Genomic DNA, 21,832 nt, shown 5'->3' on the forward strand with positions numbered 1-21,832 from the left:
GGCATGCGAACCAGGCTAATAGCCTGGGCCAGGCCATGCCCCCGTATCGCAACACCTCCAGGCTGCAGGCTCCAGGCGGCACACCTGCAGCGCTTCAAAAATTTTATTTACTCAAGCTCCAAGCTCCAAGCTCCTCCTCCTCCTAGAAGGGGCATCAACAGGAGCTTCGGTGTCGTACTGGTGACACTTTTTGGTTTTTTATGCTGCACATAGAGCACGGAGAGCACTCTAGCCACGTCTCCTGCCTCTTTCTCTCTGCTGCCACAAGAAAACTCAACTTGCGAGGGCACAAAAAACTGTGGAAAGAGTTAAGGGGCAAAAGGAGGGGGCTGCTGCCGCGTGTCCAAAAATCTCTGCAAACAGATACAGTTGCAGTGGCACTTGCACCGTGTTGCACCGTTGCAAGCTGTTTCATTGCCTCCAACTGCAGACTGCATATTAAATCTATGTGGCAGGGTGCACGTTGCACGCTGCAGTATGCACAGCATCATAACCCCTGGAATCTGCTTAAAATTTATGCACTTGTGGGATTTTTATATTGCACTTGCACTAGTCGCTCTCTCTCCCTCTCTCTCTCTGTCTCTCTCTCAGCATTTTCTGTGCTTTTCATTTTGTTTTATATTCAGTTTTTGTTGGTCGCATAAAAATAATGTGGCACCTTGATATATGAATATGTTTGCTCTACTTTTATAAGATTTATTTAAGCCAGGGTCCAAAAAGGTGTGTAAAAAAAAAGGAAGAAGGGTGGGTTTGGGGAGCCTGGGAGCCAAAGATTTAATGGTTTTATCTAGGATTGTTAGAGATTAAATGGAAGCAAGAATATGGATTACAAATTACACTTTAGTTGAAGGGATTTCCAACGATATAGAGATATTTTTGTTGCATTTGTTGCGCACCAGTAGGTGTAGATTTTATCTAAGGAAAGGACTCTTCCAGGAGTCTATATTTCACAGCTTCTTTCTTTAATAATTCCTCATGAAAAATTCGCTTCTTTTGTCTTTTCCCAGGGAAAATCCATAACTCAGCGCCGTCGCTGTCCGGAAGCCTCTTTAATAACTTGTGGCCTCTGTGAGGCGATTGCTTGACCCACATGGCACCATAAACAATGAAATGTATTAAAAATATATATACACACCCCGACACCCATACATATGTGCAACATATGCGGCACACAAAAGCAAAGGAGAGCAAAGTTGCACAAGGAGAAATTCTGTTGAAAGTTTAAACAAATTTTTGCACATTTCCCGTTTGTTTCATTGTTGTTGCACTTGCAGCTTGACACAGTTTTCAGTCACACCCATTTATTTACAATGTCAACGAGGGGCGGCCAAATGAAACAGATGAAGAGACTCTGAAAGAGAAAGAGGCCCAACCCCGGGCTCAGGCTCGCATGAGCCTCCCAGCCATGAAATTTGCATGCAATTTTAACACAGAAAACAGAGAAAGAAAGAGAGAGAGTGGGAGAAAGTGGGAGTTGGGGCCTTAATGAGAGAAGCCTCAACCAAGGGTGATTGGGCCTGTTGACCTTGTCAGGGAACCTTGAACTGCGCCCATTCCCTTTCCCAAATCAATTCCAGAGCACGCCTTTTTGGTGTCGCTTCTAACCGAGTAATTTCTGTGGCTAATTAGACCGCATTTCTGCGGAGGCAATGGGAATGCCACTGGATGACAGTCGAATCAATTGGCTGGCCATTGAAATGGAGAGCGTCTGAATGGCAATTGTATTAATTTCCACATTTCTCAAGTCTTAAGTTTCTCGCAAAGTCTTTACTTTGCTTTTCTTTTCTTTTTTGTTTTTTTGGAGCAGTTTTAAGTTTTATTTGATTTTAATTTCCGTTTTGTGGCTTGCCCCCGCAATTGGTGGGGTCTTCGATTTGCTTTTCATTTTCTTTGGTTTTCCTTTACGTATGTTGGCCTTTTAGTATTTTTGAAAAACCGCAGAGCGTGTGTGTGTGAAAATTGAAATGTCACCAGTTCAGAGTCGAGTCGGGGACTCCTCGGTTTCCCTCTGGATAACCTTCTACCAACGTGCTGCCTCTGGGGTTGGCTCCGGCTCTGGCTCTGGCTTTGGCTTTGGCGTGTTTCGCTTTTCTGCTTGTCTGCCGTTGACAGTCATTGACAGCGCTGAACGGGCGACACTACACAGTGGCTAAAAGGGGATGGGGAGCGGAGGGGGGAGAGCGTTGCATGGTAGCAATGTTGCATGCCAGTCTGCACTTAATGCTGACTCAACGCAATATAAGTTCTTATTTGCACAGGCGGCTTGGCCCCAGTCTCCCCAGCTGTCAGAGGTTGCGTTTTCTTTGAACATTTTGATACCCTACATGGGCCATAGCAGACTTTTGGCCAAAAACCGAAACTCAAGAAGATCTTTTAAAGGCAAAATGTTGTACATTTATATAGGATTTTCCACCATTTAAAAGCCTCAAGTAGTGACCTCCGAATTCGTTGTGGCCGAACCACATATTTAGGATTTTTGTTAAGCAAGCCACTTGCATTAGTCTACCCCTCCAGCCTCCAGCCTCCAGCCACCAGCCCTGCCCCCTGGCGTCCGCTGACTTTCACATTTTCTACTGCTTTTTGGCACAAATCCTTTTATTCTTTTTCTTTGAGAGTTTAAAAGCGTTTTCGTTAGGATTTAGTTGCATGACTTTTTGCTTTTAGCATTTCGACCGACAAACGTCAAAGCCATCCCCCCCCCTCCCCACACCCTATTGGCCCCTCCTAACTATCCCTGGAAGGGGGTGGATTTCGCTTGGCAGCTCCTCAATCCTCCCATGGACCAGACACGTACCCCTGTGGCTGGACGTGCACGGCATTTCCAAATACAAATACAAATACTCAACATGGCCGCATTTTTTTAACAGCCTCCACCCTCTCCACCCCCCCAGAATGTAGTTTCTATAAATTGTGCTTTAGTTTCTTGTTTTTTTATGCCACGCTGCAGTTCTGCTGTTTTGAAATATTTTGGATTTGTAACAATTTGTTTTGTAGCCCGAAATGGAAACTATTTAGATATTTTGTTTGCCCAATATCTCGGCCAAAGCAAATCCAAATGAAATGTTTGATCTCTTGTTGAAACAATGGAAAGTATTTTAGTAGAGAATATTATAGAATTTCCAGCACAAAAACCACCAAAGAAAAATCTAATTTTTTTTATTAAATTTTCCTCTATAAAAACTGTGGCTTTGGGGAAAAGTCATAAGTTTTTGCCTTCACCGCCAGTGTTCGGCTTAGTTCCCAAGACATGTTGACACACTTGCCGTCAAAACCAAAGTAACCTCCACTCGCAGGACCTCCAAGGGCGGAGCGATGGGCGGCAGGGACTATCTCCCAACCCATTTGGTGGCCTTTGTTTGCGGTGAAAGTTTTTCTGCTGCAGCTTTTCTGTTAATTCGGTCAATATTTGCCGAAACGAAAACTCAGCGAAAAAAAAGAATCTCCTATTTAACCCTTTAATGGTCGTTGGGTTAAAGTTTTCTTTTGGCCCGCACTGTGAAAATAAACTTATTGACTGTTTGTCAGCGCCAAGGGGGAGCAACAGTTGCAGTCGCGTTCACCTGGACATTGTCCGGTGCATTATTCATGTTGGACGTAGATTTGGTTACGCGTAAAACCCCCATTCGGAAAATCCCACAAGCCCCACTCTGGACGAACGACTATCTCCATTACTAGAGTTTTTTCTCTCTCGCAGCCGCAGTCGCAATGGCTTCGAGTCTTTATGGAAATAACAGGAGAAAATAAAACAACAAGGCAACAGCCGGGCTAGAGAAGCCGAAACGGTTGATACTCTTAGAGTTCTAGCGGGGATATGGAGTCCAGAGGATATGGATTCATCTGAACAGATCATAAGAGCTATGAAACTATAGCTGGGGGAGTTTTTACCTCAAAAGACTTGCTTTTCGAACCATTAGGGAAGGATCTTCCCTCCAGACCCCATTCAAAGACCCCCTCAAAGTCCTCTAACCCCCCGCTAGGGTATGAAAACATACAAAAAAATACCAGAATACGCAAGAAAAAAGAATCCCCCATCCATTTGGAATGAAACTCTCGCAGGTCCTGGTTCCCAGGCCTTGGTTTCCCCTCCCCCCTCCCCCCCGCAGCTGCCATGTGGCAACCCCTTGAGCGTTAATTGCGATTCGAGTTGTTTATCCAACTTACCTCCTGTTTAGTTTAGCCTCACGCTCTAGTTCCAGTCTCCCCCTCTCGGATTCCTTACGGGTTAAGCCTGAAAGCAACAACAAGAGAAAGTTTTTTGTTTTTTTTTTGGCGTTAGTTAAATTTGTTGAAAATTATTTGCCTTTCCTGTTGTTGATGATGGTGGTGGTGCAGAGGGATAGGGAACTGGGAACTGGAGGTTTTTGGGGTCTGGTCTGTGCCGGTCTCTGGTTGGGGAATATTCTTGGAGGAGCCTTAAGTTAATTAGTTGAATTTGTGTTCAAGAGTTTTTTCTGTGTGTGCTCCGAGCTGTTGGGGAATTTTTCCTAGTTTAATTTAGTGGATGCAAAAGTTCCGTCTGAAGCAGGGAAAGTGCGAGTACGAGAGGGATTTCGGTTAAACGAGTTAGGAACTTTAAGAAAGAGAGAGAATTGCCTTTTGGCTAATAATGGAATTTTCACAGGAATTGGATTCAAGATATTCGTTGGCAATTTGTTTAGTTTGTGCATATATTTTTTTGAACAACCAATTTTTTGGCTGGTGGGGCGATGGAAAATTTACATAAATCAACTGTGAAGCCAGTTCTGGCTATCTTTTCCGAACTCCGGCTCTCGTACTCCCTTTGCCTTCTTTTTGTTAGCCAATTTTCAATGTTGGCTTCTGGTTTTGGCCTGGCCAGGCCACAACAAACAACACTGACCATAAATAATCAAATCTTATACACAATCTGCAAACAGATTTTGCGTTTCTAATAAATTTCACTTTGCAAGCAACACACACAAAAAAGAAAAAAAAAAAACAACAACAAAAACGAGAAGAGCAGAGAAGAAAGACTCCTAAAAAGGCACCGAAAATTCTGGGGGGAGTGCCCGAAAGGCAAACACTTTTTGTGCGTTCCACCAGACAGCAGCAAAAAAAAAAATATGTATTAAATTTATATTTATGCGATGGTAGTACAGAAAATATATAGGAGATGTCATGCATATACTATATGCATATTAAGTACACTGAGCAAAATCACTATTCGATTAGGTAAGATATTTAGATATTTCCTATTAGATCCCACCCTTTTTCGCCCAGTGTACCGCCTTATATATGTACTATTTATCTTTAGTCTGCTTCGAGCTCATATTGGATTGGAAATCTTGATGGTGCAGAAAACTATAGCACGAGAGCGACAACAAATTATGGTTCACTGGGTTTTCTAAACGCTTTTCCACCACTCTCTCTCTGTCCACCATTTTTGTTCTTTCGGTTCAGTGTGTCCTCTGCCGTCAAGGACGAGTCGAGGCAAGGCACAGGCCCCCTTGGCTTCATATTTATTTGGTGTGAAAATGTGGTTAGAAGTCAATAACATAATAAAAACGTTGACGTTGAAGGTCGCCTGAAGAATGGGCCTGAGATAGACACATGCGAGCGACCACAGGACAAAAGATAGAGATACAAACGGGGGGGGGAAGGGGGTGGTATATAAATTTATGAAAATTGTCTGTGCCTGGAGGCTATGGTGGGGTTTTTTCGGGCATTTTTCGAAATTGTTATTGAGAAACCGAGACCGAGGCCGAGATTTAGGTTCAAGGGGGGGAGGCGGGGTGTTTTCCCTCTGGTGGCGAACAATGCGCGTACAAAAACTTTCATTGCATAACAATAGGCGCACTGGCGAACCGCAAGCAGCATTTAAATGTAAATACCTGCAGCCCACAGGCTGAAAACTGAAAACTGGAAACTTTTCTGCGCTTTTTGGCCATGTAATGAAAGTCCAGGCATTCCACGCCATTCCCGGCCTGGTCTCCGGTCTCCGGTCTCTGGTCTGGCCCTGCTGCTTTCTCCTTTCTCCCTTCTGGCAAGTGGCTCGTGGTCGTTGGCACGTGAAAGAAAAAGTGCAGGTGGCTCTGGTCTCCCAGTCCCATCTCTCTCTCTCCACAGAACAAAATAAATAAACTCCAACTTTTTGCTGGCCACAATTTCTATTTTCTTTTTTTTTTTTTACTGCGTTCCCTTTTGGCAGAGGAGAAAAATATCTAAAATTGCGGCATTGCGAGAGCGTAAAACAACAATAACGAATCGCACACAGAAATGGGCCAAAGAGAAAGAAAGAGAAATTGAAATAAAAGCCGGGAGAAAAATTTTCGCTTTTTATTCGTTATTCGTTATTTTATATTTGTTTTTATTTTTTATGTATATATATTTGTATTATTTCCAGAAGGCAAGTGGGTGGAAAAATGTTGTTAAGCTTTAAACTGCTGGCGGTCTCAAGATGTGAGAGTAATTGAGAACAAATAAATACAAGTGGGCGGGGGCAAATGGGAGAGGGGGAAGCGAAAGACGGAGACAGAGACAGAGTGTCGGTGGAAGATAAAAGAAAGCCGAAGCAGCGAATTCCCAACGAAATGTGTGAAAATGAGGCATGAAATAAAGGAATTAATGAAAGAGAAAACAAAAAACAAGAGAAAAATATGTAAAATAAATCAATAAAAAAATAAAGAAGTAATATTTAAATAAAGGCAGACAAAATGCTTGCACTAGAAAAAGATTAAAGACAACGACGGAAGAAGGCCTTTAAACCGGTAGTAATAGCATGTCTTTGGGGCCGCTGGCAGGATGTTTATAGACAGGAATGGCCACCGACAAAGGCCACACAATAAACAATACAGTCTGCTCCAAGGAGGCCCCTCATAACTCTAGGTTATGAGCGGTTCGCCCATAAAAATCATAAATATGTATGGGTCGCGTCGAACTCAAATCTATTAAGACTTGGGGTATTCTTTCAGCAGGTGTCACTATAGATAGTGCATGGGTTTTAAAAATAAAACAGTTCGAATTTATGCAGAATCACCAACGACATTTGGTTCTTCAAGACGGATTCATCATTGCTCTGGATAATAGAAGTCAGCAGGCATTCTTGAATGGAGTAGGATTATTGGGAAAAGACATTTAAGAGTCATTTCAATTGGACGTTGACATGCAATGACTGCATCTTTCAAGAGTCGATACAATTAGTGCACCATCAAGTGGCAGTTTGCATCAAGTTTGCAGGTAGAATCTACGTGGAGAAGCTTATATCTCGATGGGTTTCCCAATCTTCAGCCAGACGTTAGGGTCTGCTTCCACTGGTTGTCCTTCAATGCCATTCGGGATGGAATTCTTAAGCTTTTGATTGCCCATCACAAGTAAACCTAGCCTGATACAACTCTCAATCGAGAAGGAGGTTGATGAACTTTTAGATCTATAGCAATATTTGATATTCAAACATCTTGAATGTTTTATTACTGACTTTAAGTGAGATTTCCTTGTAAAATATACGACAGTGTCACAGTACTAACGTCTTATTGCTTTTCTTAGTTGCTTTTCCATCGGCCCACATTTGCATGTTCCAAGACTTGCCTTTGGGTTTATCCACTTGGGCTCTGCTTAACACACTCCACTCTACTCCTCGTTTGATGTGCCACTTTCCAGTGATAAGGTTTCACAATTTGCTTCCCATTTGCTTCACACACTCGCACGCACACACAAATAGATACAGATACAGATACAGACACAGATACAGACACAGATACAGATACAAGGATGGGCCTGCTGCTCAATTTCATTTTTACGCTCACCAATTTCTGTTCTGTTCTGTTCTGTTCTGTTCGGTTCGCTTCGTGTTTTCTTTTTTTGTTTGCTGCTTTTCATTTGTGTTTTTCCTGTACATTTGGCGGAAAACATTTGCCAGTTGTTTTTTCGCATTGCTCTTTTGTGTGTGTGTTTTTTATATACTTTCTCTTCGTGTTTATAGTTTGTCTCTCCGCCTCTCCGCCTCTTGTATCTGATGTTTATGCCATCTCTTTCAGAGGATGATGATGCTGACATAAATCTTTGATATATTGCCATGCAGCTGCTGGACTAATAAATCCTGGGCCTCTGTCGTGTGTCCTCTGTCGCCTGTCACTTGGTTTCACTCATTCATTCAGCCCCGAAATCCTTTCGCTTTTTTTAAAGCTCAAAAATCAAATCAAATTCTTGGGCGGCCCCCATTTTACAAAAGTCATTATAGAACAAGTGTTGGCCGCTCTCCCAGCGGACACTTGAGCATAATTAATGTTCTGCCACGCCCCGCGCCAAACAGGATGTGGCGACCGGAACAGATCGGAACCCCCCCCCCCCAACAACCACTCAAATGAGACTCGACGCAATTGTCGCTCCCAAATTAATTTGTATAATTTTACAGTCGCAATTGGATGGCGCGTGGGAGGGGAGGGGCGGGAGGAGTCGACACAGCGGTGGCCAGCGAGACTTATTCCCAGGAGGCAGGCGCGAAACCCTGCGGCATTCAAATGAAGTTTCGGTGGCGCCGAAAAGTAGGCAATTATTTTTTAGGCCAACAAATGGACGAGCGAAACAGTGGAAGATGGAAGGTTAAAGAATAAGAAAACCGAAATGAAGGCAAAAGAAATGTGAAGCGGAAAAACCATGGAAATGAGTTTAAGGTACGGTTGCTAGCCAGGCCAGTGGAGAAACACTCGGCAAAAGACCATTTCAGTAGAAGAAAATATTACAAATATTATAATTATATTACAATTTTCTCAGTGTAAGAAGATAAACCAAGGAAAAGTGTGGCCTCCAAAGAACTTGCGCACCCAAACCGCCACCTAATTAGTGGCCTCCATGCCGTCCTCCTACCGTCTTTCGGCATTCTCTCGCTTGGCCACTTTCAACCTGATTAATATTTAATGGGAAATCCCATGCCGCACCACTCTATCTATCGATTCTGCTATCAATTGCAATCAAGATGTAAATGCAACTACTTTCCAGATGGGGCACGGGGGGGGGTTCGCATCGATGCTGCAACACTTGATTGACTTTCACAGCACATTTATTTTGAAACCTTCAGGCAGCCGTTGGCCGCAAAGCCAACTTTTCAACGACTTGGCTCAACTTTAAACTGCAGCCAATGGCTACAGAAAGTAATTCGTGGCTTACACAGAGAGGGACACAGAGAGGGACAGAAAGAGAGCTGGTCACAAGAAGATGCAAGAAGTTTTTCCCCTGCAAAAAACAAAAAAAAAGTACAAGTTTCCAAAGACGCGAAGAAAACTCAGAGGCAACCCTGGAGCGGTGGCCTCAAGTTATTTAGTGTCTGGCTGGAAAAGAAGTGCACGGCGACCATCTATTGAAAACCAAGTGTTTCCACCTTCAGAGAGTTTCCGCTCTCCACCGCGTTGCCAATAAAATGTAATTTCCTGTGATTCCTCTTTTGTCTGGCGAGCGCGGAGCTTGCAATTGCAAATTGATAAATACATTTAACAAGGCGCTGCGGCAAATAGTAGATACATCTTCTATATCCCCGTAGGATAGGAGAGTGTGCACGCTTCACCCTCATGATTTGGTATGCTTCAGCGATTTGTTTCGCTTTGTGTGGGTGCGGGTAACACTTTTCCTTGCTTTTCCTCGCCTTTTCCTTGGCCCGGGCCTGACCCAATTTACGGCACTTTCGATCGCGACACATGTGGCACACACAATACTCCCTTATAGGCAGGTTCCTTTTCCCTGGCCTCCCCTCCCCTCCCCCTCCCTCACTCACTCAATTTTTATTGCTGCGGCTTTTGGGGTCGGGCGCCTGGCAGTTGTTTTCCTTTCAAGTTTTGCATAGCGTAGTTTTCGGATTTTCCAGCTCGGATTTTCCACTCTCCCCATCTCTTATTCACTGGCTTCTTTGTGGAACTTTTGGGTAGAACATAAATCACCAGAGCATAGTTTTTATTTCAAGTTTTTTTTTGTAGAGGGAAAACCCAACTAATTGTGTGCCTGTGTGTGTGTGTGTGTGTGTCAGGAGAGTGCCAGTGTGTGTGTGTGTGTGTGCGTGTGGATAATTTGTTGCTCTCACTTCGGTCTGGCTTTAAATTTATTGTTGCTGTCTTGCAGCAAGTGTCAAATGCAGACGACTTCAACAATCGCATGATAAACGAGCAAATGTTGCCACCTTCCGCCACCCACCGCCACCCACCTCCCCTCCTCCCCGCACTCGCAGCGCAGCTGCAATTCTTCCTGCCACATTCTCTCCGACTTTTGTTGCACTTTCCCACTAATTATGTCTGCTCATTATTAACCCCGATGTCGAGCCAACAAGGAAACACATTTGACATCAGACAGAGGCAGAGACAGCCAGAAAGAGATAGAGGGAGAGAGAGAGAAAGGAGAGAAAAAAATAACCAGCAAAAGGTGAAAATAAATTTCACTCACTTAAGCAAATTTGACAGACAGGTTTTCCATTAGCAAACATGCTTTTGTCATTTGCGCAAATTAATGCATGACAGATGGCAGGGGCGATGGTCGGGGGTTAAGTAAGGTCCACGAGGGGTTAAGAGTGTGGGAGAGAGAGGGAGATAAAGCACATGCTGCTTATTTTGGCATTCACTTGGCCAGCTCTCAAAGAAGGTCAACACCGTGTTGGCCCTCTGTGGCTTTTCCCTGATATAATTTATTATCTAGAGAAGAGTGAAAGAAGGTGCTGGCTTTCACTCACTTGCATAATTTGTGGCTGAAAGTTATAGAGAAAAGGTAATCTGGTGCTGGCTTAAGCCCCAAGCCTTGAAGCCCAAGAACATGGCAGAAGCATCTACTTAAAGGTTCTATAAAAACGTGATTTTAATCCAAATAATAAAAATCCCCGAGAGTTTACTGTCAATATTATTCTGAAGGCATTGAACCTTTCAACTGTAACACAATAAAACGTTAAAAATAGTCTCTCGCATGGCCATAAGATAGGTTCCATTATATGGTTCTAGGACAGGGCCAGGGCCACTCAATTTGTGCAACGACCACCCAAAACTGGTATCTACTTTGAGGGACAAGGCCGATACGATCAACCATTAGATGTACTCCTTGCCACCTAGCTCTCAGTGTCCTTGCTCACTCTAGAGGAGTGCCCTTAGAGGGAGAAGCAGGACCTAGCCCAGGATCAACTGACGAATGCTTTTGTCCTTACAGCAGAGGGAGCTCAAAATGCTATAATTATTATTTAACAAGCACAAAACGTATGAACAAAGGAACAAATATCAAGGAATAAACGAAACATTTGGAGTACTACTCCTTCAGGGTCTGGTCCACAATGGAGTCAATCAGGGGGCCGCTCAGCTCGGTCCGGAGCGCGATCTTCTGGCACCAGCTGCCCTTGTACTTGTTGTGGATGGCCTTCAGCTCGGCCTGCGGTGCATCGCGCACCACTTTGGCGATCTGTCGAGTGATGGGCCCCAAGTGCGTGGCCGTGTAGCGAGAGTAGTGGGCCAGCGTTGGTGACCAGTACTGGTCGTCGAGGCCAGTGCCGGCCTGGGGGTTGCCGTTGAGCAGGTGCAGCGACAGAAAGAGCGAGGCTGCAGCAATCTCCGAGGGCTTATAGCTGGCCAAATCGTAGTCCATCGCAGCCAGCTCCACAAAATACTTGGCCATGGCCTGCTGTTCGACCTCTGTCCCAGCAGCCTTTGAGTAGCGCCGCAGGAACTGAATTGGCAGCGGACGCGAAAGATTGTAATCGATGGTCTTTAAGATCTGCAGCTCCATCAGACGGATCTCACGGGCCGTGTAGGTTTCTTCGGTGAAGTAGACCAAGTCATTGATGGCGGGCGGCAGCTCGTCCTCGTACTTGGCGGCAATCAAGAAGGCAGTCACGCCCACCAGCTGTAGATTTATACGGTTCGTATTGTTGACCGCCTGCAGATAGCGATCGATGATGGCCACGGCCAGCTGGAAGGTCTCCTCAACCAGATAGAGCTCCTGGTGCAACTCGTTGATCCAGTTGATTAGCACGGCTCGCATCTTGTGGGTGATGTCCTCCTGCGCGGCCAGGTGATTCTTGTGAATGGGCTGCTTGATCTCCAGCTGGTACAGATGGTCGTAGATATCGTTGACGTACTCCGAGACCAGCGCAAGGTTCTCCTTATCGTTGGCATCGATGTCTGCGATGGAGCCCTCTGGCTCTGGACCGATGGCTTCCTCCTTGTTGGCCTGCGATGCAACCAGAGCCGCACGCATTGTGGCTTCCTCACTTGAAGGCACTTTCAATTTCTTCACCTGCATCTCGTCAGTATCATCCGAGTCGTTCTCCTCTGCATGCCTTTTCAATGATGAGCCGACCATTTTGATTGGAGATTTTCGACACACACGAAGCGACGCTTCAACTGGATTTGATAATATAATTATATTCGTTAATATCATCTACTGATTTTAGAATCAAAGGTGACTAAGTTTCTGATTTGTTTTCTTTCCAAAGGCAAGCTCTAAGGCTTCTAAATATTTTTATATTTATTCTTTGCAGATGTCAAAACAATAAACTTTTAAAGGAATAGATTTTGCTTTGTTTCTGGCATCCTCACTCTCTCCCAGGTTAACAGGAAGCCCGCTATCCATCGTTTGGCCCGTCGAGGCGGTGTAAAACGCATCTCGTGGAGTGTTGGAAAACGTTATGCGTATTAAAGTTACGCCAAGAGGTAAACAGTCACAGCCATCGATGTTGAAGAGACTTCTGCGGTTTGTACAGTAAACTACTTGTCATTCGTCTACTCTCTGCCTCCCGTATATCCCGTCTGCGACTTTGATTTCGGTCTCTCTGGCCACATTAGACATGCAATTATCAATGAAGCATAAACCATAATTGAAAGATCAAACGCACAGGCAACGTCTGCCACACTCAGCCACGAGGCTGACTTATCTGTGTGTGTGGGGGGGCCTGTCTGTGTGTGGCCACATTTGTCGCAACTTTCGCTGGCTGGCTGGCCGGCTGGCTGGCTGGCTAGCTGGCTGGCTGGCAATGATGATAAAAGTGGCAGCGCAAAAAAAAAAACACAAACGAAGGCGTAAGCGAAAAATGTTCGAAGCGTAAATAAATTACAACAATAATGACGCCAAACATGATAACAACAAATGGTAAATGGCAGCCAGGGGGGTGGGTGGGTGTTCAGCAGGGAGGATGTATGGAAGCTGCAGGCGACAGGCGATTGTTATTGATCATCGCAATATTTTGCGCATTAGGCAGCCAAACATATGCAGCAGTCCGTGGCGGAGGAAGAGATGATACACTGGCCAACAAACAGGAGGGGTTTTCCCTCCGCTCTTCGAAGGAAATTTATAGCTTTCTCTCAGTGCAGGCTAAGGGGAGGACTTGTGCCAGATCGTTACGACTTCAGGACTTACATATATGTCATGGCTTTTTATCCATTTGGCTTGTTTACGTAAAATGGAGGCAGCGCACAGCAGACGAACCAAAGGATAACATTGTCCTACTGCCACACAGAAAGTCCTGTCGTGTTGTGTCGTGTGGGGGCGGGGGCGGGGGCGGGGTCGGTGCGGGGGCCATTCAAAGTCCTGAAAGTCCTAAGCCATTAAAGCATATTAGTTTTCCCCGCTGCCATATTGTGTGTGTGTGTGTATATCTGTATCTGTGTGTGTGTGTGTGTGTGTGTGTGTGTGTGTGTTTCTCCTACGTATTTGTATGCGTATTTATTTTGGGGACATTTTCGTTTACGCCCGACTGCACAATAAAAGTTTTTAAAAAGGGATTTGACATTGTTGTTCCCAGATATTGTTTCTGCCGTTTGTTGTTGCTCTTCTCTTGTAGTTGACGCCATTTTGGATTTGCATTGCTCTTTGGTGTTTTCCCCCTCTCTCCTCTGCTCTTCTTTTGTTGCTCCTGCTGGCTGATTGCCCAGCAGTTGCTTGGCTTTTTTCCGTTTTTACGACACAAAACCGTTTTGCATGCAACAGTTTTGTACACGCTAAGCGGCTCACAGCGCGTATACGCAATATTCGGTAGTCGGCTTTTTGTACTAAATCAGTTTAAACGGCATGGAAAAAGGGAGCAAGGGGATTGCGGATTGTTGGAGCAGAATTTTAGAGCAGGGAAAGTGTGAAAATGGAAGGAACTACTCAATCGGATAGAAATTTAATTTTTTATGCATTTTTTAGGCCTGCTTTTCGTTTTATTTAAGCTCTAGTACCTGCAACTCTTTCTGCTATGGGTAGATTTATTCCTTAAGCCTTCATTATACACCTGCCCCTTCCCCATCCATCAACCCCCTTCACACACATCCTTCTCTCCCCCCCCTTGACACACACGGGACATTGCCCCCAGCTAAATAAGCAATCGGTTTCTGGCCCCCCCAAATATTTCTGAGCCATTGAATCTTAATTAACTAATTAAAATTTGCTTATTTGGCAGGGCTTTTATCCTTTCATCACCCAATTTTAATAAGCAATTAGGGCAGCACCCCACAATGTGACAAAGAAAACACGCAAGGAAACAACAAAACAATAAAACAACACAAGTGCAAGGAGCGTAAAAGGAGAAAACGCCAACGTCGAAAGGAATGCAATTTATTTTGGTTATAAAAATGCATTTTTATTACAAAATCATAGCCATGAGATCTAGCGCACGAAGCCAGTGGGATTTATGTGGCATTCATTATGCTGCTGCAGGTGGAGGCCCCTCCTCCTCCTCCTGCTCCTGCTCCTCCTCCTGCTCTGCCTTTTTCACAATACAGATACATATCTTTATACACTGCAAAAGAAAAGGTAAAAGAGTTGCTTCTTCATCCATTTTTCCATTTATCACAATTTCGCCAATTATTTTGTACAGAAATTTTCATCAAGCCATTGGATGTTTTCTTCCTTTTTTTTTCCCAGTGTACATCGGGAGGCGCCTTGTTTTGCCAGCCAAAAAATTTATATTAAGCTATTTGCATTTGGTTTTTACTCGTTTTTTCCCCACATTCCCTTTGGTTTGTGTGTGTATCTGTATCTGTGTGTGTTTGCTCCACAGTATCTGTATCTGTGGCTGTGGCTGTGGCTGCTGGTGCACCTGCAACAACGCATCGCAGCGTGGGCCACCGAAAATTTATGTATAAAATATAGAGCGCCAATAAATGCGATAAACTGACCCGCGGGCGGCTTTACCTTTGCCCTCCTCTTTTTTTCCCAGGTTTTTATCCATGGGCTATAGGCATCCATCTGCAGTTCTTCTTTTTTTTTGGGCTGGTCTGCTGTTTGCATTTAATCCCCATGACCCATAATAATTTGTGCAAATTTATTTGCCAGTGCTTAGTGATGGAACAGTGGATGGAGGGGATGGAAGGAGGGGGGGCTTCCATCTGGCGTCTGCCAGATATCGTGTAAATAAAACAAATTGCCATAAATAACCCTGCTGGCTGCCATAAATCTCGGTTAAATGGACATTTTTGCATCTTCAAATCGTTGTCGAGTGCCCGGCAAGAGACACACGACACAGGATACAGGATACAGGCCACTGGACACTGGACAGGGACACTCGACAGCAAAAGAAAGAAAAAACAAAGCCAGAAATACGGGTATACTCTCTGCTGGTACTTGAAACAAATCAGCAGAATGATAAAATGCCTCTAGACATCGCAGGGACATGAATGGGGTGGACTGGACTCCTGTCTCCAGCCAAGGTCGTATCTTTGAGAAACAAAGATACAAAGAGCTGTTTGCAGCAGATTTGGGCAAAAGTTTTTCTCAAGAAGAAGTTCCTTTTTCTGGGGAAAATTATAGTTTTTTTTTCGAAAGTTGAGTATCTTTAAGGTGTATTTCAACTACCATCTCATGAGCTCTAATGGGAGTCTCAACGACTTACTTAAGCTTACTTCTACTTCCATTTGCGAGCAGTTCTTTCCCCTATCGAATCCCCATGTAATCTCCCTAATCTCAGGCGTTTATATTTCGCCATTTAAGCACCGACTCAGTTCCTGCCATAACATATCGATACGCACATTGAATGCACTTAACAATCAAATTCGAATTCCGAATCATATTTTAAACAAATCGGATTTGGTTAACGTTCCAAACCCCACACCCCACACCTACCGCCCAACCCGGCTTCCATTGCCGTAACGTTATACGAATTCAATTTGAAAATAATAAAAATATCTATTCAACTCAGTCGCAGTGGCAGTCGAAGACCCTATATTGCTTCCTCCCCCCCCCTCCCACCGAAACACGAAGCCTGTTGACTATGATTCCTGATTATGATTATGACTTCAGCCAACAAGGACCTCACGGAGGGGGTTGGCGGTAGGGGCAGGGGTACGAGACAGCAGCACCTCGTACTGGTTGTGTTTTGATGTCGTTACCAGACATTGAACCGCATTAAACTATGCATAAATACACATTGCGTCGACTGCGACGACTACGACGACTACGACGACGACGACGACGTTGTCGACACATATGGCCCGGCCCCTTTCCGCAAAAGGAACTCTGTGGCTGCTCCTCGACGACGCTGGGCAAATGCAATTTGATGCAGACATTACGACTACATGACGATTTTATCGTCGAGTGTAGTGCACAGACATAAACATATATCTACATATGGCTTACGGAATACGGATACGCGGTACGCCGGCACTCCACTCCTCCCCGGCCACTCCACGGGAGTCGACTCCTACTCAGCTTTCAGTTCTCTGGCGCATCTATAACATTATTGCATACGCAAATACACACGCACTGCTGCACACACACACACACACACGCAGGCAGACACACACAGATACATATGCATCCGTAGATAGTAGAAAGAATCTTGCACTCGCCGCGCTTCGATAATGCTCTTAAATATTTGCATAAAAAACTACGGAATATGGTAAATGGTCTAGAAGTTTTTGTGCCCCGCCCACTCCCCCCTCCCTCGTAAGGCTCCTCCTTGGTACACTCGTACTTCTGCTGCCATTAACCGCAACAGCAGCGGCAGCAGCAGCGATAATAATAACATACACGCTCCATAATCAACACATACTTAACGTCCTGCCGCCGCCAACGATTCTGGCCAGGATTCACTCGTTTTCGCACTCGCACTTTGGGCAACATCTCCCACAGAGATTTTGAGTGCAGCTTTGCCGCTGAGTGCAGTTTTTGGCTAAGGACCAAATGCAAAAAGATAGTTACAGCGAGGACAAGAATCTCTAGAGATGGCTCTTTGGGTAAATGAGACATAAGGACATAAAGAGAGGGGACCCAGAATGATGTTTCTTCTACTAGAATTTAGATTTCTTGTTTAAAAATATTCGAATATTGGAATGTGTAGGAGAAATAGTACTCGTCGTCTCATGAAGTGCGTTTTTCACAGTAAAATTAACAATAAAACCAGAGAGATATGGAACAAAAATCAAAGCAATTCTATTTCCTTAAGAAAATAAATCAAATAATTAAATTTTATTTTAAACGAAGCCCATTTTGTATGTTTTATACTTTGGAATAATCTTTAGAAAACATTTAGATCACTCCTTCTCGAAATATTCACTCGAAGAATTCCAATCGTCTGCTGATCAGATCCTATTGATCGCCCTTTAGACAAGTGGGCCTTTAAGGATTGTTTCAACCCTTGGACCGATCTGAACATATCCACTATAGCTATTTTTATTGAAGGTTCTAGGGAGCTACTGTGCTTCAAAGAGTACTGGTTTTATTTAGTAAAAATATGCTGTTTTTATACAGATTTTGATGCTTACAATTGTGTTCTTTTATCTACAGATATCTTCTGGTTATATCATGGTTTTGATCACCTTTATTTACAGATACATCCCGCATTTCCACTCAAAATATAAGCACCTCATGGCCCACGATTAGTGTTCAATTGTGAACCACTACCACTTTCTATAGACTATCTATTGACTAAGAAATTTAATAACACACTCATCGAAGAATAGTATTTGTAATATTTGTGCCACTAAAACAATTGAAATTCAAACTGACAATTGAAAGCCAGAATATGATTTGTTTTCGAGTGCGAGGGCGAGTGCGAGAGCGAAAGAGCACTTCATTTCAGCAATCAACGCATGCAAATTGGAGGAGAAGCATATTTCATTTCAATAAAGAATAAACAATTTGCAGCAGCCATCTACTATAGTAATACAAATACGAGCCATCAATAACGAGAAGCGACTTGACCCGTGCTGCTACTGCTGGGGACACGACCGAGTGGTCTGAGCAGGGGATCCCGGACCACTCGAGGAGCCAAGGCTAAAACAATTGATTATTGTGTGTCATAAGCACACAATTTCCACTCGGGATAGAATAATACGAGGAGCAGCAGGAGCAGCAGGAGGAGGAGTGGGAGAAGGAGGATGAGAAGGTATATTCAAGTAGAAATGAGAAGAAAATGTACCATCAAAATGATGGCCCAAGCCGAAACCCAACTGTCAATTGCATTCGCCTTCTGTCTGCGCGACGCACAAAAGCAAATTTAAATGTTAATCAAATGCCGCAACAGAAAAATTCAACAAAAGTACTGATGGTACTGGTGGAAAAAACCCAGAACCCAGAGCCCAGAACCAGAAAAAGATGAATGGAAATAAAAGAATTGAAGGAAAATTTCGCATGCATGCACATGAAAATGAGTTTGATATGGGATGTGGCATTGGGCAGATGAGGACCTCGATCGGGTTCGGGTTCGGGATCGGGATGGGTTTCGGGGGGCGGTCGTTCACAAATGTAATTGACAGTTCAAGTGACAAGTGGGCGGGGCTGCGGCGGCGGCAAGGTAAAGGCTAAAGGAAATTCACAATAAAAAATTGAAAGCCCGAGTGGAGAGAATAAACATTTCGCGGCTCACCTTTCAAAATGCAAAATGCTCGCTGCAAACAATTTTTAATTAAAAAATAAAAGAGAGAAAAGCGTAAAAAGTGTGGCAAAAATGGCATCAATTTATGTTGTTGCTTGTTCGATTGTTGTGTTGCATTTAAAATTAATGTCAGTTTTCAGCAATTTTTCAATAAGTTTTTTTGTGTGCTGCCGCCATCTATTCCGCCGGATAACCACAACCGCCATATGTTTCAGCTTCGTTGAACATTTGAGCACACAGTATTTGAAGAGTGGTTTTTGTGCGGTTAAATCGTCGTAATAAGAGGCTAAGCGAGTAGCAGCAGCCTTTTGGTGGCTTTAGTCGGTTGATAGAGGGTGTGGCTGATGGTCAAAGTCCGTAATTGAGAGTAGATCGAAAACCCATAGCCCCCAGAGCACTAGAAGGCAGCAAAAGATCTACCTTCTGAGATGGAAGAGGGGTCTCTGAGTCTTCCATTGGACCTTAGGAATAGTTTACGGCACACAAAGGTAAGTTTACTCCCAGCATGGAATGCCTGCTACCAGTCAGGTCTTCCTTGATGGCGATTGACTATTTGATAGTTCTCAAAGTCATCAAAGGAGTTCCCCCACAGCTGGTGCCAGACTTTGAGACATCTTTCACGATTGTTTTAGCACAAAGTAATCTTTCAAGTTCGCCTTTTTTCATGCCCTGCCACTGGCCTGTTCGAGTCCCACCTAAATCATTGTTAGCTCCATCATTATTTACAGTTTAATTGCAACAATTTCCTGATTTGATGGCCAGCCAAACTCCATCTCATGCGAGGTCATAAAAGCATTCGTGCCGCAGTGGCAGCAACAATGATGGTGCCCCTGCATCCAGAGAGGGAAAGAGCGGAGTGGCAATATGATGCTACAGTTTTTATGTGAGCACCGAAAAACAATCCACGGAACATGCTGGATGCTCTCCCGCCTCGCGCTTTCCACTTGCCACATGCCCCAGTGGCAGGGAGGACCATCATCATCGCTCAGACCAGTTGCCCGCCAGTCAAATCAATTGGCTGCAAATAAAAAAGCCAACAAACACATAAAGAGACCCGCCACACATCTACATGGTCATGCACGTTTCCCGCTCCTCCGGAAAAGCGGAAAAGGACTCTACAAATACAAATAAATCGCAGCATTTCCGCAACGGTCATGCTCTCCCGCTTTTATGATTATTATATAAATTTTCCCTTGAAATGTCATAAAAAGCCAAAGCAAATAAAAAGCATCCATCGAGAAATGTGTGGTACACCTCCTGGCCCTTCTGCTGCTCCATTGGTTTGGGGTTTTCGCTGTACTCTTCCAGAGAGAGAGGGTGTATCCAAGAGGTATCTAATCTGTAAGGAGAGCAATCCTGATGTCGCCAGATCCTCTAGGGTATCTGAGGCTTCGTTTCGGCAACTATTCCGCCGTACATGTTATGTTTTTTCCCCTCCTGTTGATGATGGGAAAATGAAAATGCGCACGTCATTCGCTTTTCGTCAGGGAGGCGGAGTGAAGCACTCCCTCAAAAGAGGGGGAGTAGGTGAAGGGCCAGTGTTAGACACATGACTCTCCCTATCTCTCTCTCTCTCTGTCTCTCTCTGTCTCTGGCCAATATTCAAATGCGGTTGGTTTGTCCGCCTCCTGGCCTCCTGGCCTCCTGGGCAGTGGGCCAACTTATTAAGTTGTTAAAACATGATTTGTGGCCTCTGCCGCCCGCAAGGGGGCGGCCCTGGGGCGGGGTGAAAACTGAAAATCCAAGTGTTGCCCGTGTGCTTAGTAGATTTTTCTTCCAGCAGCTTATGAATTATGAAAGTTTTTCCTTTTTTTTTTTGGTAGGAGGGGATGTGTGTGTGTGTGTGTTGGCCACGCGTGTTGGCCATAAACGGCTCGCTTTATGGGCCGCAGAGCCAGGCAAATTGAAAGTGAAAAGTTAAGTTGCGTTGAATGGGGCCTGGGAGTGGGCCAGAAGAGCCCGCCTGAGAGCGCCGAGAGCTGAGAGCGGTCCAGTGCTAAGCCTCATTGGGGTTGCGTTATGAGGCATGAAAACCAGGCCAAAATGCACGCAGAGCCACAGGCCGAGAGCGAGTGGAAAGTGGAGTGAAAGTGGCACTGAAAGCCAGCCAATTATCCACTTTTGAAAGTCTACGCTAAATAAATCACTAAAGAAAATATGTGCTTTTCATATTAAATGCATAATCTTTTGTCGCCTGAAAATTGCTGCATGGAAAAACTAGCAGATTGATGAAAGGAAAATGTATAAAAATTTAAAAAGGGGAAAAAAAGGGAATTAGTATAAGTGGAAATTTATTGAAAAATGAGAAAAAACGGGGTGATAAAATTCAGGTTTAATATTAAAATATAAATCAGGGAATTGCAGCAAAGGAAAATGATAGAAAATAATAAAAAAAGGAGTCGCGGCACAAGGGACTCAACACTATGATACCAGGTTGTTGATTACCAGTGATACCAGTGTTGATTAATAGTGTTGGATAGCCAGGTGTTCAAAGAGTCAACTGCGACTTCTATGAAGTCTTCTCCTACGGCTCGAAGGACCAAAAGTATCTATAGTTCTGCCTTAACAGTGTCCTCGCATTGTGACTGTACTAAATGTGCTCTATTTAAGTACACGGTAGCTTTTATTCCTAGAAAATCTCAACTACTTTTTGTGTGTTTCCTTTGCGACACCCACAATACTAGGACTCTTTCGCTAGCACAGCTTGATTGGGCAATTTGTAAATTACTTTTAAATTTTTTACACTCTCCACTTCAGTCCGAGAAAGTCCTTCACTTTGTGGGGCACTTCCAATTCATTAGAGAGCCGCATGGCACCGAGAGAGCTTGGGGAAAATGTTAATGATTTCCGTAAACATGGCCAAACAAATAACGAGGCGACGGAAAGAGCGTTGATTTTTGTTTTTTATGGCTCACTTAAAACGAAACGGAAATAGTGAAAGAGTGGGGCTGTGGGGCTCTGAATGTGGGAAGAAAGGCCACGAATGGCAACAAAGTAAAAGGAGACCCGGACCCGGACCAGAACCAGAACCAGGACCAGGCGGACAGCCAGTTTTTAACGTGTTAATGC

At 44.3% G+C, this 21,832-nt stretch overlaps 2 protein-coding genes across 3 annotated transcripts in view; both read right to left on the reverse strand.

Moving 5' to 3' along the window:
- The window catches only part of LOC108163224, a 136,905-nt gene that overhangs the window by 92,780 nt on the left and 22,293 nt on the right, over positions 1-21,832 (reverse strand). The window contains exons 1-2 of one of the 2 annotated variants that reach the window (XM_033393043.1): positions 9,722-9,888; positions 4,162-4,228 (exon numbers count right to left, since the gene is read on the reverse strand). The gene's annotated coding sequence lies outside the window, so the exon portion shown is untranslated. Of the gene's footprint in view, positions 1-4,161; positions 4,229-9,721; positions 9,889-21,832 lie in introns of those variants that run through there. The other variant, XM_017298381.2, reaches the window with a different exon arrangement.
- On the reverse strand, positions 11,124-12,347 carry LOC108163228 (G2/mitotic-specific cyclin-B-like). The gene has a single exon (XM_017298384.2). It carries the CDS (start codon positions 12,271-12,273, stop codon positions 11,224-11,226), a length of 1,050 nt encoding a protein of 349 aa, XP_017153873.1. The 5' UTR covers positions 12,274-12,347; the 3' UTR covers positions 11,124-11,223.

The sequence above is a fragment of the Drosophila miranda genome, chromosome 4 (genome assembly GCF_003369915.1).
Source record: "Drosophila miranda strain MSH22 chromosome 4, D.miranda_PacBio2.1, whole genome shotgun sequence".
In the NCBI taxonomy this organism is placed as follows: domain Eukaryota; kingdom Metazoa; phylum Arthropoda; class Insecta; order Diptera; family Drosophilidae; genus Drosophila; species Drosophila miranda.